Source organism: Lytechinus variegatus, chromosome 7, assembly GCF_018143015.1.
Source record: "Lytechinus variegatus isolate NC3 chromosome 7, Lvar_3.0, whole genome shotgun sequence".
Classification (NCBI taxonomy): domain Eukaryota; kingdom Metazoa; phylum Echinodermata; class Echinoidea; order Temnopleuroida; family Toxopneustidae; genus Lytechinus; species Lytechinus variegatus.
In genome coordinates, this window is record NC_054746.1 from 15,117,308 (window position 1) to 15,134,016 (window position 16,709).

Genomic DNA, 16,709 nt, shown 5'->3' on the forward strand with positions numbered 1-16,709 from the left:
TAAAAAGACATTTTGTTCAGCTTCCTATAACAAAAGTTGTTTGTTACATAGCTTCACAAAAACCTTTGCAATATAGACCCCATGCACTGTAATCAAAATTGCATTACAAGGATGATGCAATGGAAAAGCTCCAGGTAGGGTACCATTGGATGGTGAATGAAGGTATCAACTTATCAAGGTGTAACATGATATACTAGCTTGAAGGAAGGGAAGAGTAATGGTGAATGAAAGAATGGAGAGAGGGGGGGGGGGGGGGAGAAAAAAAGAGGGCAAGCTCTACTCCATGTTTTTTTTACATAATCAAAGAATAAAAGAGCAAATGTGTAGCAAAATAGAGGTGAAGATTGTAATTACATGTAGTACCCATGTTTGAAGAAATAATGACCTTTGATCCCACGGGAGATGTTTACAAGTACCATATTATTAGTCTGCACCTGCTGGCAAAATATCCAGGGTAACTCCGAACTATAACTAGTGAATAACCACTCGAATAGTAATAACAAGTTTTTTAGTAACCAGGGTAGATGTGAAATTATTTCCAGTGACTAACCGCTGGCTATATATCCATGGCAGATGAAAGAGTAATAAAGGTTACCGGCAGCTACTGGAAAAGCATCCGTGCACTATTGCAAGTGAATGACCACTGACTTATTATTAAGGGTAGATGTGAAACTTTCATCATTGACTAGCAACTGACTAATTACTAGGGGAGAGGAGAAAGTATAACCAATGTTCAATTATCCGTGGTAGATGTGAAATAAATTACAAGTGACTAACCACTGATTGAATATCCAGAGATGTGAAGCTACTATCAGTGACTAACAAGTGACTTAGTGCCAGGCTAGATGTGAATATATTACCAGTAACTATTGATTTATTATCCAGTGTAGATGTGAAACTACTATCAGTGACTAACAAGTGACTTAGTGCCAGGCTAGATGTGAATATATTACCAGTAACTATTGATTTATTATCCAGTGTAGATGTGAAACTACTATCAGTGACTAACAAGTGACTACCGGTAATTTTCCAGGCTAGATGATAATTCATTACCAGTGACTAACCAATGATTTATTATCCAGGGTAGATGTGAAACTACTATCAGTTACTAACAAGGGACTAATTTTCCAGGCTATATGATAATTCATTACCAGTGACTAACCAATGATTTATTATCCAGGGTAGATGTGAAACTACTATCAGTTACTAACAAGGGACTAATTTTCCAGGCTATATGATAATTCATTACCAGTGACAAACCATTGATTTATTATACAGGGTAGATGTGAAACTACTATCAGTGACTAACAAGTGACTAATTTTCCAGGCTTGATGAGAATTCATTACCAGTGACTAACCACTGATTGATTATCCAGGGAAGATATGAAACTATTACCAATGACTAACAACTGACTATTATCCAGGGTGGATGTGAAAGTATTACCAATGACTACCATCCAGGATAGATTTGAAACTATTACCAGTGACTAGCTGATTATTATCCAGGGTAGATGTGAAACTATTACTAGTTACTATAACTGAATAAATTACCAGAGTAGAAATGAAACCATTAACAGTGACTGACAACTGAAAAAGTATCATGGTAGAAATGAATTAATTGCCATTGTATTCCGCATAATAAGAATTTTGCTATGGGATTGGTCAGAAGTATTACTACCACTTCTATATTCAGAATGAGATTTGCTAATGAAATAACTGATAAACCCTCAAATAACAATCTGAGGTAGATATTGAACTACTATTTCTCTCAATGTCCCATGGCCAATATAAGGTTTAAATTTCTGACTGAGAGATCAAAATAAACAAAATACGCCTATCCAACCAAAAAAAATTAAAGGGAAAAAAAGGATGAACATAAAAATTAAAAGGCAATATAAAGTGATACAAGTGTCACAGCAGCACACTTTGTTATCAATGCATACAAAATGACAGTGTCCATGTTTGCACAGTATCCACTGCACGCCAGCAGCATAAGAAAACAAGCAAACTAATTTGGATTCAGCACCCACCAGCAGCGCTATCAGGCTGGATTTCCGCCAAAGCTCATTATGTGACTGTGAATAATGTGTCTGAAAAGGGCAGTGCAAATGGGACACGAGTGGCCAAACCTTGTTAATTTAAAACAATGCATTACTGGAGGTCCCAGTGGTGGAGCTACCACTGCACAATGGACTTGCAACACCCATGTTTAGACTCTCTTATTATAAGGCCGTTGAAACGGAATTTGATTTGTCGGTTTAGCTTGGGAGTGGGGGTTAGGTGATGTATGACTTTTTCTCCGTTTTAAGATGCAGTCTACGCGTACTAGGCCCTCTGGAGACATGCTCTTTTCAGGAAACCAGAGAAGCGTTCCATAGATGAATCCTAGGGGGTAATATTCAAAGCAGATATGTTATGCTTCATCTATGAATAGCAATACAGCCTCGAGGCCCATTCCTTTTCCACCATCTCTCTCCTAATCTCACCCCATCTAACTGTCTCACTCTTACTACGGCTAAATCAGGAAAGTATTTGATCTTTAAGTTCATGCTTCTCTCTCACTCTCTCTCCTACTCTAATAGAGAGTATTTAAGAATCAGTTGTCCCTGCATGCATTATATTTTAAAAAAATAACCCCTTTTTATGTTATCCCAGTACTCAAATGACAATTCTTGAAAATAAATTACCAGAGCTACAAATAAATAGAAATGAAATATCAATTGTTAAGTTTCCCTATTTGAACGATTTTTTTCACGCAATTGAGTTTTGATATCTCTTAAGTTTACTAATGAATATTCCATCTCGACATCATGGAAGCATCTCATATACGAGTGGTTGAAGTTGTTTACCTGGTACTGGAACGACCAAGTCTTCACAATCATGGAAGTGTTCTCCTTGCAGGCAAAGTATCAGTTCAAACAAACAAGCCGGCAATCTCATTTTTAATACATGTTAAACAGAATATACAATGTGCAATAATATGACTAATCATTTAGCAAGTGATGATGAAAAGGAAGGATATTGCAAATTGTGCAGATAATTTGCAAGCTTCAATCTAGAAATTGAAAATTACGTTTATAAGTCACAAACACGCAAGCTCAAACCTTTATAAAACTATCAATGAATTAAGACATGCCTTTTATAAACATAAAATAAGTTACTTTCATTCTGAATAAAAAGTACATTGTATAAAGCAATCTTCTGTAGTCATTTCTATTGCATTGCCTTTGGGAGTATTGATTTTCATTCGTCGCTAATCAACAAATAACAATGATTTTACTTACTAGCCATCATAAACCTGATGCAATCACAAAGTAAAGTGGGAAAAATATCACATCCATGCACACTATGTAGCAAAAGTGTATGAACAATTGCAAAAATATTCAAATATTATTGTTTTACTTATAAACTGTGTACATTATGAAGGACAAAACAGCTATATAGAATAATCCATACAAAAGAATATCTGATATAATTTGATATTCAGTAAGAAAATAAATGCATGATAAACAACCCACATATAAAAATAGATGGAAAAAAAGCAAGCATAGATTTAGTGACAATACACAATGATTGATTTTTTAAGTGCACCGATAGTATGCTAATGCAGAAGAAGAAACACATTATGTTGGGAACACTGATTTTTATTAACGTTTATCATTTTGCTTTCTTAGCTTAAGATAAAGAGCCATGCAGAAATCTCATGTAGAATATATATTAACCAATCAAAATATATCAAAATGAGGAAGCTTATAAATGCAAGAAGATAAATGGGATTAAATAACACACATTTTAAAAAAATTAAGTAAAAAGAAGCTAGAAAAAGAAATAGTGAAGAATCTACACAAAAAATAACTATGATTTTGTTTTCTTGTTCAATTTGTTTAAAGAAAAGAAAACATAATTCAAAAAAAAATAAAGCTAAGCATGGCATCAATATTTGCCCAAGGATTACCAGATAATGCAACCTATTAAGCACAATAGTACATAATCAATGTAAGATTCATATTGTCTCAATGTTACCCTCATATTGAACTGAATTTCTATTTCATTCAATGGTAACATTGAGACAATATGAATTTTACATTGCGTTGAATGTTATCTGGCAAATTGTAATATCTGAAATCTGAGAAAATACTCTATGCATCCAAATATCATGAAAGTTACATAATACAGTGAAACCTGTCTATAGTGACCACCCAAGGGAAATACAAAATGTGGCCTTTACAGACAAGTTCTAATACACACAATCTTCCTCCATGGGAATCGGTTTTAGTGGTCACTTTAGGCAGGAGGCCACAAACACAGGTTTGACTGTAGTTCAGATTCAGGGGATTAAAACGAATGGGATTTTCTGTAGAGGAGATTTTTAATGTCCAAATGTAACCTATGAAGAAGTCGAGGGACTCATGTTATGTACAAAGAATGGAAGGGCTTTGTATTTCCTTTGCAAGTTACAGCAATATTTTTTTGAGGGCCAATGCCATTTTCCTTTATCAGTAAAAAAAATAATTTGTCATATATAATGTATGACATTGCTGGTCAAGATAAACGTTTGTGGTGATCAAACAACCTGCGAAATGTTTATCTTTAGGGCTATTTGTTACATTTTGGAGCAGAAACTCAGCTGATATCCCAGTGGGTGTTCTATGCTAGTCTTGATATCCCTTTAAGGGTAAGCACAGATCACTCCTTTTTTTTCTTTCTTTCACACACTCAGGAAAACGATCCACTGTGACTGAACAGCTTAAGTGTCATGGCTGCTTGAGGAGGGAATGTATCCCGGGGGAGGATCACCCCGGAGGATGGAGTTACTCCAGTCATTTCTCATCAGCCGAAGCAAGTCAAGTGATCCATGGTATTCCTTGATGCAAGTTACCAATATCAAAGTAATTTGGTGAGATCCTTGCATCCAATGACCAAATGAGACGCAATGTTGGGCAATAGCCAAGGGGGGGGGGGGGTTGGGGAGGGGTAAAGAAAGGGTTCATGTTAGGTTAGTTATGTATTCTGGTGTATTCAGGCAGAGGAGCAAATATTTGGTCATTTTTCTCATGTTTTTGAAGAATGAGATAAGATGACCCTTTCTCTGCAAATGTGAAGAAAATGTCAATTTCTTGTTCTTTTTTTTAATTCATACCCATTCCATTTCTTCCTCCATTTTTTTTTATTTTGAAGTTTTTTAATGTTAAATCTTTGAGAATTTTCAGTAAATAATTAATGCAAAAGCCTGATATCATAACTAGTTAATCTTTCAACATGTACATCTGCTGATCTGCAGTATCATCATATTTCTGCATCTACTTCCGCTTTTATAAGGTTATTTCATATTACTTTTTAGTTTCAAATGGTATGAAAAGTACATTTAAGCTATATGTACATTTCATTTATAATTTTAAGAATGTTCATCCTTCTTTTTTAACAGGCTGAAAAAAAATCTATGGAAAACGATCCTGGATGTTCCTGGACACATCAGTAGGCAGGAGAATCTCTTTCTTGTGAGATAAAAAAAATACAAACTTCTTAAACAATTTTGCAGTAACATAATGACATTCAAGAAACCTCCTTTTTAATATTTTTCTATACATATCTGGATTTTTTTTTACTGTTTCAATTATATTCTATCATCCTCCATACTTACATTGTTTTTTCCTCTTCTTGTGTCAAACAAATTCAACCTAGAAATGTATAATTTCAAAATCAAACTACTTCACAAATCCGCAAGCTTGGCTAGTGAAGAGAAAGAAAAAATGTATGAAGCACATGTATTATATGATACACACATCTTGGCAAGTGCAAGACGGACTAGCAGAAATCAACATTGGCATCATGGTGATAACACAGATAAAGTTGTGAATGATAATTATTACAAAGTCCATGCTAAATATGGTTGCAATCGAATCAAAGAGAGATTAATCAAGAAAAAAAAAAGTTTTAAAGAACAAGCATCCCACTTGCCTGCAACTCATCTGGAATTGTACTGCTAGGTTCATCTGGCTGCATGAGTGAAGTTAGCAGTATAAAATAAACTGACAAGTAATTCAATAACTTAATAAAACACAAGTGCAATATAAATGTAAGCCATATATCAATCATTATTTCAGATAAATGTATAGCTAATAAAAACTCAGATCAATGGTATTTTAGTGACGTCAACATAAGCGGGATCATACATCACTTTCCATATCCATTAATTTCTGATGCTGAAAAGGGAGGATAAGAAATGAATTTAAATGACACTTCTGCATAAAGACATCACATACAGCAGCACTGAAAAAACATAAATAACCAGATTATATAAATACTGTGATTCATTAAGAATATGAGGACATAGAAAACACATCATTCAATGTTTTCAAACACCATTTGATCTTCTTAAATACTTCAAGAAAATTAAAAACATGCTTTAAAAATAAACTGGTAAAGAAACCACAGTATGCATGGCTGATGGTTTATACCACTATCTGTATAAATGTTCAGATGCTGTGGGCTTCCATTTGTCAATGACATTTCAGATGCAGTCTCATTCTTATCCCTTCTACAGAGTAATGGGCCATTATGCATAAAATGTGGTTAATGTCTGCCATCACTTTGCTGAGTGAGTCATGGTTAGGAAGGGTTCTTGGTGGAAGATTACTTCTTTTTTTGCCTCCAAAGGCTTTGATTCAATTTTACAGCACTTCTGAGAATGAGTTGTGGAGATGGTGAATCACATTCTCCGCTTATACATCGCAAATACGCTCTAAATTGAGTGAATAGTTCACTCCTTGGAGAGTGAACAAAATTCACCAGACAACGCGACATTGCACTTGTTGTTGGGTGGATTTCACTCTTTTAACAAGTGAAAGTTGCATGTACCATTCATAGGTTTAATCTAAATTCACTCCAAATTGGGTGATCCTGACATCACTGCCAAAAGGAGTGAAAACAAGTACAATTTCACTCAATTTTTCAGAGAATGCAAAAAATGTGGTTCTGTTCTTCAGCTAACATTCTCATATATGTGTGTGCATCTCCCTCTCTCTCATTATCTCTATTATAACATTAAACATACATGTACATGTAGTCCACAAGATTGTAAAGAAGAAAAATAGTCAAATGAATGGACTATGAATGGAATGTTTGCCATTGTTTTAGTCTCCATTTCAATCCAATTGATATTTGAATTTTTAATTGTCTAATATTCCTCACTTTTTAATATTGTATTTCCTTTTTCGTTCTATTTTATTATATTTAATGAATTTTTATGTACACTTGCTCTTTGAAATTTATTTATTATCTTTGTACATTGTAAATTGTAATTGTTTGCTTTTATCCGTGACTTGTGAACGTTTTATTGTAAACATGTTAATTTCAGCCTTCTGGCTTTGTAACATGTATTGTTTTTTTTATACAAAATAAACCATGATTGAATTGAATATGAGATTGGGATCTAATTTACAGAACAAATACAAATTCATTCAGGAGCATCGCATGCAACAGCCTGAAATCAATATCATTCTACTGTGATAATGAAATACAACCTAATGTGTACCAACATTCATGTAGACTGGGTGACACGGGGAAATGAATCATTCCGCATATATGGCTTGGGGAAAGGGATACCCTGCCAGTGAGCAGCCTCAAATTGGCAACTAAATCATAAAAATGAGAACTGAATGACTCATCTTAATCTCAAAGAGGAAGCATGAAAAGTTTAATTATTGCTAAAATAGAAAATTTCAGTTTTAGCAAAAAATGAAAAAGAAAAAAAGAAGCATTCTTTGGGGGTTTTATCACATACATGTAATTGATAATTGAAGTAAATCCATAACACATTGTATCTAGGGATGGAGAGGGGGGGGGCAATCCTCCCCTCACCCTTAATAATTAGGACTTGCTGGTCTATTCCACATATAATACATCCATCTTTAACCTATGATGGAATGGTTCAATTGGTTGGGGTAGGGTGGGGGAGGGTTGCAATCCCCTCCCCCAGTAATAAGGAACACCTTGTCTATTCCACCGATAATACACCCTCCTTTACTCTATAATAGAATAGTTGCATTTTGTTGTCCCGAACACACGGCCCCTCTTTCGACAAAAATAGCGACGAATAAGGAGAGGAAAACGGTCCGTGGTTAATATAAGCTATGTGACAAACACGCATCAGACAACCACCCTGCACACACTGATGTCAAGTTTCATTACGAGGTGCTCATGCCACGTTGTTAGGATGTAAATTAGCTGATTGTCTCCAATTGAAATACACTCAGACTCTAATGAGAATTGGAGGTCAGACATTTTAAAGCACGGACTTACTGCCAAGGTTACCTCTTCCTAATATATTTTGCACTTTCCCTCTGTATCTTTTGTCTATGAAAAATATGTAAAGAATGTATGACTTTAGTCATGCATGTTGAATGTGAACCCTGCTCTAATATTTATTTCATCAATTTTTTTTAATCCTCAGACATTATTTTATAAACCTGTCCAACAAAACACTTAGAAACACAGACTATAATTATAATGAATTGAAGTGCCCATAAAAACAGACTGGCAAACTTTCAACTTCAGATGGCGCTGCTCAGATATCAAACTGCTCTTTAGGGCACATGAGAGTATTAAATTCATCCGCGCACAAAGCACGCAGGCCAGGCGTAAGTAAAGATCACATGACTTTATTAATTAAAATCATTCATTACAAATAGACAAAATGTTTGTATATCAAAATATAAATGATAGAAACAATGCCATGTTCGTAGTCTTTCATAATGAATTTCTTTGGGGAGGCTGGAGTCGCTGGACTGCATTTTTGTATTTCATTTTAATTATTATAACCCACAAGGCAGTTCAGGTTTTTCTGGCAATGAACTGGCCGAAATTATGGTTAGTCTTATTTCAGGCCATTTAACTTTTGATTGAGCTGGGCAAGTACCTGATTAACATATCAAGTTTTAATGTACAATTAATTGTGACTAATGTCAGTGAATTTAAGCAAAATCTATCGTGGGATTGATTTTTGATGATTTTTTAATGAGCTATATGATTTAACGCATGAGTGAATGGGGGTCTGTAATATGCATGCACTTTCATGTGTACTACATATACACCACACACACACATATTCCATGATACAGAGAAAAGTGTCAAATACTGGTAAAACTTGAAGGATGCAGATGAATCTCCTAACCTCCCAAAACAATTCAAAAATTAAACGATTCATTAATGATAATAATAAATGAATAAAAAATAGAAACAAATATTGAATAAACAAAGAATAATGGGCAAATTATTTATAAATGTTATTCATTGATTGATTTACCTATTTATTAGGTAAATCAATCAATAAATAAAGATGAAAATATTTTTTAAAATACCTAACGGAAATATACATTTATACTTTTCACTGTTTAGATATTCCATCTCTTAATATGTGACACATGCTGATTAAATCCTTACATCCAAGACTGAAATGTGAAATTTAGTTGATAAGAACATAAACCCCAAAAGATACTTAAAACTTCATCTTATTCAAGAAGTCTAATTTCACTGTTAATTGTTTCAGTAATAAATGGACAGTGAATGTAATAACACAGAATGTTAGTTGTGTAAAAATACTGCTACTGCTACTAAACTGAGACTGTCAGTTACAGACATGTGGATATTATCCATACTACCACCATCACACATCACATTATATTAGCTTGACCATAAAACTTATTAGATAGCATAATGTTGCTCACATGACCTTCATCGCACCACTAAATATTATTAATTGGATAATATGGATTGGCCTCGAAAGAGATCTGTATTGCCCAAATTAGATCATATGGCCATGAGGATTGATTCCTGTGCCAAGGATGAAATGAACCCAAAAGGTGGTTTCAAACCGCCTCTATCATAAGAATCCCTGTTAAATTACGAGAACTTTTTAGGCTAAAAAATACCCATTAATAATTCCTGCATTCACACTGCCCGAAACATACCCCTTCGGGATAAGTTCCTGAAGTTACGAGCATGCGCAATATGGTCTGATAAGCAGGCAAGGCGCGAGATTCAAAATCACTAGCTCAGCAGCCACCCAAGGTGCCAGCGCCCAACTACACACTGGGCTTAAAGTTCAAATAATTTGCTTTCACTTTGCCAAAATACCTGCGACCTTGGAAAAATCCCCGCGAAAGTTCTCGTAATTTTGCCAAGTACCTACTATTTAGTGGGCATTTTCTTTTCGGGTATATTACGCGTAATTTGCTTTCACATTGCCAATGTTACCTGGTATTTTCTGATCGGGTAAATTTCCCGATCAGAAAATACCTGGAACTGACAATCTTCAAGGCAGTCTGAAACCACCTAATGAAGGTAAATGAAATTAATATTATTGGAAAGGCAAATCCACTTCATCACAATTAATTTGAAGATATTGTGTGATATTTCAAGTTTGTCACAAAAGAGCACTGACTTTTCTTATGCCATTCCTCTGTGCTTTCACATTTCAACGATAAACAGTTTCTTAATCGTTCACTTCGTTGTGCATGAAAATACAACTTGAAAATGAAGATGAAAATAAATAACACTTGATTAGACATTACACAGACATATGAACAATAAATTAGTACCATACATCACCACCCAGCTCAAGAGTAGCCCACAGGCAAAGACTCTTAATAAATCTTTTATCACTAACACAAATAAAGCTGCTGAGATGGACCTTCTGTACACAAGTCATAGGCAATTACTTTACGCTGCATATTTGGATCACTTTCGTTGACTGAGCGTTTGCAAAGCATTTTGGAACGTTCCTAGATATAATACGTAAAGACATATCCTAAGCTTTAAATGATATACAACTTACTTGTCAAGTAGTTCAAGAGAACTACACGATATAATGGTAAAGAGTTCTAAGGGACAGACTCTAAGAAATTCAGATTAACGATATTGAGGATTAGTCAAGCATGAGACACACTGCACATGATTAAAACTTTTGCATCTCTCAGCACTCCCAAACATTGCTCTTCAGGAAATTATTTCTAATTGAATCTCATGACTTTATATTTTGATAGTTGGTAAGATAATTGTTCCAGATGATTTGATTTTCAAAAATTTGACTTTTGAAGCCGGAACAGCTTTGCAGATTATTTTGTTACATGAAAGATTATCTTGCAACTCATAGGCCTGAATTCACATCGGTGGTTTTCAATCCGTTGATTGAAATCATGGTTTGTGCAAATTTCATGAATTGATTGGTTTTAATTCAGGCTATATATTGAGGAAACGTCCAATATTGAATGTGTGCATTTATCAGTGTGCTAAATTGACAATTGTTACTAAGTTTACAGCATAAATGAGCCCACTATTTTTAATTAATGAGTCAACTCTTCATGTTAATTAAAATATACAAGAGTTGGCTCATTAATACAGTTACCCTGGTAACATGCATAAATATAGTGCCCTCTGGCAAAAGTGAACGTTCACTATTGGACATTTTCTTAATATACATGCTAAATTAAGCAAAATTGAAAATCTGCAAATAACTATGGTTTCAAACCACCTTGGGCTTTAAGCTGGGTGATATGCAATCCCATAAACTATGTTTATTATACATGTATGAAGATTAATATGTGAACTTGACATGCAGTTATGCTCAAAAGTTAGTGAACCCCTATCACAAAATGTACATGTACTCCTTCATGCTCAGTGATGGATGTAGAAAACGACACTACAATGATCGGCGAGCTGATAGAAACAAACTTTATTGTTCATGTAATATTAATCACCTGACTTAGCAGAACTTGAACACTTCAAATATGTTCATTTTCTCGTTGGGTTCACTAACTTTTGAGCACCACTGTATTTACAACCTGTCAACCCCAGTACAAGTTATGGATTAACCACTCCAAGCAATGACAAGAAGCTTTCCCGTTACTTGACGAAGACTAGCAGGAACAAATTTCATTCACTTGTCTGCATTACAGTGAGGCTATTGATTATCCTCATTTAATCATGAATCCCTTTTTAATGAGAAGTCACCAAAACCTGGCTCACCAGGGCCCTGTTGCATAAAAGTAATACTATTATGGTAACTTTGCCATTCACTGGTAACTATCGTACAATGCCTACTCAGCTTGTTGTACGTGAGCAAATGGGGGACAAATGTCAAACATTCGTACCGTTGCACACACGACGTACCATCCAAGATTTACTGTTGCACGGCTTTAGGAGGTGACGTCACAATACGATTCAATTCTTTGCGCTCAGTGTAGGTGAAATACGTGCATAGCTTGCTGGCTACAGTGTACGCGCAATGCTGCCCAACGTCATGTGCGCTTGTGGGATTTGCTTTTTGCTTTCAATATTTTTGCTCCCTTTTCTACATTACTACAGGGAAAATTTTAAGGCATTGTACAACACAAATAGCAAATATTCTTATTTGTGCAATGATCTGAGATTTCGCATTTGGTGATAGAAAGAAACACTCTATTCAACTCGGCTAACACCGCATTGACTAGAGCATCTTTCCTTCACCTCCTGCAAAATCTCGCACCATCGCCCTCATGTCTATTTGCTATATGTATACCATGGTAACACTGATCAGCATCCAATCAATATCAAGGATTCCATGCAAGTTACAATTACATGTTAATTTTACCATAATGGTAATTTTCATTCAACAGAGCCCAGGAGTTATATTCCCATACATCATATGCCTTTAACTTATAGTCCCCCAAACCATGGTTAATATAAGTTAATACATTCAGGTTAGTATATCAACCGGTTTATTTAGCCATCCTGGCAAACCAACACTGGTTATGACCACTCCAACCAACATCTAATAAAAATTGTTTTGTGATTCCTACCTTGTCAAGATGAGATAAGTCATCATCATTACCAAACGAGTATGACGGATGAAGGTACTGTTCCCAAACAAATGGATTACAAGTCAAGAAATTCATTTATATCACATGAAGACATTACCATCTGAGAGTTCTTGATATAAATTTGGACAAGATTTGAATATTCTAATTTCTTGATTTCAGACTATGACAATTTTCTCCTCTACAATTATAAAATGTTACAGATTAAAAAGTTATAAAAATGAAGTAACTCTGTCCCTGAAATGAAAATGCATACACGGCCTAAAACCTCAGTATTACTTTGTTTTATTTTGTCTTCATCTTTAAAATTACTGACTTGAATAGAAAAAAAATAGAATGACATATATACAGACTGACTTTACAAATACAAAAAATATTTTGTTACTTTTACCCAATGACTAGTGTCTGCTTTTTCTTGACTTCACAGCTGAAGATTCTATTATTCACCTGCACACTTTTCAACTTGTGCTATAAATTTACTGTGAGTACAATAAGATACAGTACATGTTTAGGAGATAAAAGTACATAAAACTCATACAGTATTTTTTTTAAATGTATTTTCTTGCATTAATTTCTCTCTTAGTACTGTTGAAGGCTGAATTATATAATCAAATATTAGTTCAAAGTGAGCATAAGCCTCTGATTTTAGCAATGTATAGATAAGTTTATCACAAAAAAATGGAATGCAAACAGGCATATAGATACATATGAAATAATCTGAACAGACAAATATTATGTTTATGGTTTCTTTCATACTCCTTTTTCCTCCTGTGTTTGTTTGATAAATTAAATTACTGAAACACTCAGCCTTCCCAGGTGAAGAAACAGAAAAAGAAAATATGTATAAATCAATACACACAACACAACATGAAATATAAAGAACAAGCATAATTTCAATATGAGAAAACTGTCCTGTGTGATAGCAAAAGGAAGTAAATAAAGAAAATAAGTATTTTCTTTGAAAGAGCAAACTGTATCTGTAAAGATAAACAGTCACAAATGTTATACTTCATGTATGATGCTTTGCCTGGCATGTCACTTTACAACATGATTAATAATGCACATGAATAAAATATTGCCTACAAGGGATTGGTTGCATAAAACTTTTGCCATAAAAAAAACTCTGACAATTTTTTGGCCAGAGTTTTTTTGATGCATAAGTTTCAATGGCATAATTTTATTTGAAAGAGCTTTTGTTTATTTGCCAGAGTTTTTTTATGGCAAAATTTTTATGTAATGGGCCCCAGGAGAGCACATAGGATTAGGGTTTATCATACTAGAATCTATACTTGCCCAATGTGTGGATATTTCCCTAGCGCAATGCAGCAGAAGCATATGTCACAATTTTTTTCACACAATTTTTGCTTCCAAACAGAGAGGAAAAAAAAGGTCTATCTTACCTTATGTTCGACCTCTTTCTCTTGAACCGGTTCTTCCTCGTTGCTAAATTCATCGTAAGCTGGAGGTACGTAACCCATCCATATGTTGAAACATACCTTCGCGATGTACAGTCCTATGGTCAGGACTAGGAATACAAATAATAGGATAGATCGAGGATCCACTGAACCTGTAAGTAAGAAAAGAGATATGCGAGATCGGTAATTAGGAGAGACTAGATTGAGGATCCAAAGAACAAACCTTGGCGATGTACAGTCCTATGGTCAGGACTAGGAATACAAATAATAGGAAAGATGAATGATCCACTAAACCTGTAAGAAAAGAGATATGCAATAAGATCAATCAGTGATTAGGATGAGAGACTAGATTGAAGATCCAAAGAACAAACCTTGGCAATGTACAGTCCCATGGTCTGGACTAGGAATACAAATAATAGGATCGATCGAGGATCCACTGAACCTGTAAGTAAGAAAACAGATACAGGATCAATTGGTAGTTAGGAGGAGAGACTAGATTGAGGATCCAAAGAACAAACCTTGGCGATGTACAGTCCTATGGTCTGGACTAGGAATACAAATAATAGGATAGATCGAGGATCCACTGAACCTGTAGACAAAGAGAGATGAATATAAACAATGGGATTAATCAAGGTTCAGCGAGACATCAGTTAAATTCTTCAATAAAGTTCAACATCCTCCAGATATGAAATGATAAATCATTCTACTTATGCTGTTAAAATGCATTATAAACTTCCAAGTCTTGAACAAAGACAAATAAAATCATAACATCAAAATGTCTTCACTTTGATGATGGCCAATCTTATATAATGTCAACATGATTTCATTTTGATCTCACGAGTCATAGTGAATATTGTCATAGGTTTGTCAGCAGAACTCTATAGACAAATAGTTTCCATAACTTGTTATAAGAATGTGATGGGTCCACATGGTTCTTGCTTCATAAAGCATGTTATAAATGCTTTGTATTCTATACACTTAGGACCTTTTCATACATGAATCTTGAATCATCATTGTAATAATGATTGCAGGCATTTGTGATCCTAAGCATGTTCTAGTTTGGTTTCACACACGTGCTAAAAAATTGTCATAAGCCAATATTTTTCACTGGAATCATCATTCAAATTAGGATTTTTTTACCGTGCGAAAGGGCAGTTTATTACACCAGGAGGGTGTTTCACAAAGAGTTCAGCGTGACTTTAAGTTGCACCTAAATTCCTTACCATTTGCATGTAGTATAAAAGGCATCACCTTATTGGTCAAATCATACTGCATATTAATAAATAAGACTGTGTGTTACAAATCATGTGCATTTCCACATACAAGCATGACTTAAAGTCATACTTAACTCTTTGTGAAACACCCCCCAAGTATCACATTTGCTTGACTGACAAATATCATGGCTACATGAGCAAACACTTGAGTGAACCAGGATCTATCCTTGATTTGTCTAAGGTTTGAATTTCATTAAGTATAAAAATATTGAATTCTGCAAACCCACAAAAAACATACTTTGCCCCATTTACACTTTAGAATATAAAACATTTTCTATAAGCTGTAAAACTACTTTTTCTCTTTTAAAATCACTTCCTCAACCAAGTATATCTCTTTAATATTTATGGGTAAATGGCAATATTCATAAGTACTCCAATCAGATGGAAAACTTTTTCAAATTATTTTATTCCAAATTGTTTCTAACACTAGGATAAAATAGTTTGCATGCTAATGTTCAGGATTCATAGATTCAAACATGAACTATTACTCATATATACAGGAACTTATGATTTTGTTTCCTTACAACCACCATAGCATACAGATGTTATGAAGAAAAATTCAAAGAGCAATGTTAAATATCAGAGGTAAATAGAAACAAGGTTGCTTTATACAAACGCCAAAGCTGGAAAAATCTTTAGGCAATGTATTTCTAAATAGAAAATAGCTTGAATTTCCCATGGTATGAATGCCTTGGCAGTGTTAGTACAAGCGTGTCTGTCTTTTCTCATGCCTCCAGCCATTGCTATCGACGTATCAGTTTCGTCTGCCAAATATTGACTTCACTAGCACTGCAGGGCACGGTGCATGCGAACATTCATTTAAATGCAAAGTTCTCAAACATTTGCACATGACATTATCATCTCGGTTAAAAATAGATCCAGTCACATGGAGATGGTTGGAGGAAGGGGGAAGTATGAGCGTGATTTGACAATGGTAAGGGCTTTGTAAGTTTCTCAGGAGATATACATTATCTGTGGAGTGCTAGGAGTGTGTTGTTGCATTGTATAGCTAAAGGAGAACAAGATCCTAGATTCATTTAACTCTTGCCTAATTCATAATATGAGTATTCGCAATAAAAGCAATCATCATCATTCCACTGTATCACTAGCATAATCATCTTCACAACCATATTACTATCATCATCATTATGATGATCATATCATCA

General features: G+C 34.6%; 1 protein-coding gene across 5 annotated transcripts in view; it reads right to left on the reverse strand.

Annotated features, from left to right (window-relative positions):
• Window positions 1–16,709, reverse strand: part of LOC121418530 (calcium permeable stress-gated cation channel 1-like) — a 93,690-nt gene that overhangs the window by 15,083 nt on the left and 61,898 nt on the right. For 2 of the 5 annotated variants that reach the window (XM_041612445.1, XM_041612444.1), the window contains 2 exons: window positions 14,255–14,421; window positions 12,837–12,893 (listed from right to left, as the gene is read on the reverse strand). In XM_041612445.1, the coding sequence (XP_041468379.1) occupies window positions 12,837–12,893; window positions 14,255–14,421 (224 nt within the window). Of the gene's footprint in view, window positions 1–5,194; window positions 5,998–12,836; window positions 12,894–14,254; window positions 14,422–14,731; window positions 14,859–16,709 lie in introns of those variants that run through there. The other 3 variants (XM_041612447.1, XM_041612446.1, XM_041612448.1) reach the window with 3 other exon arrangements.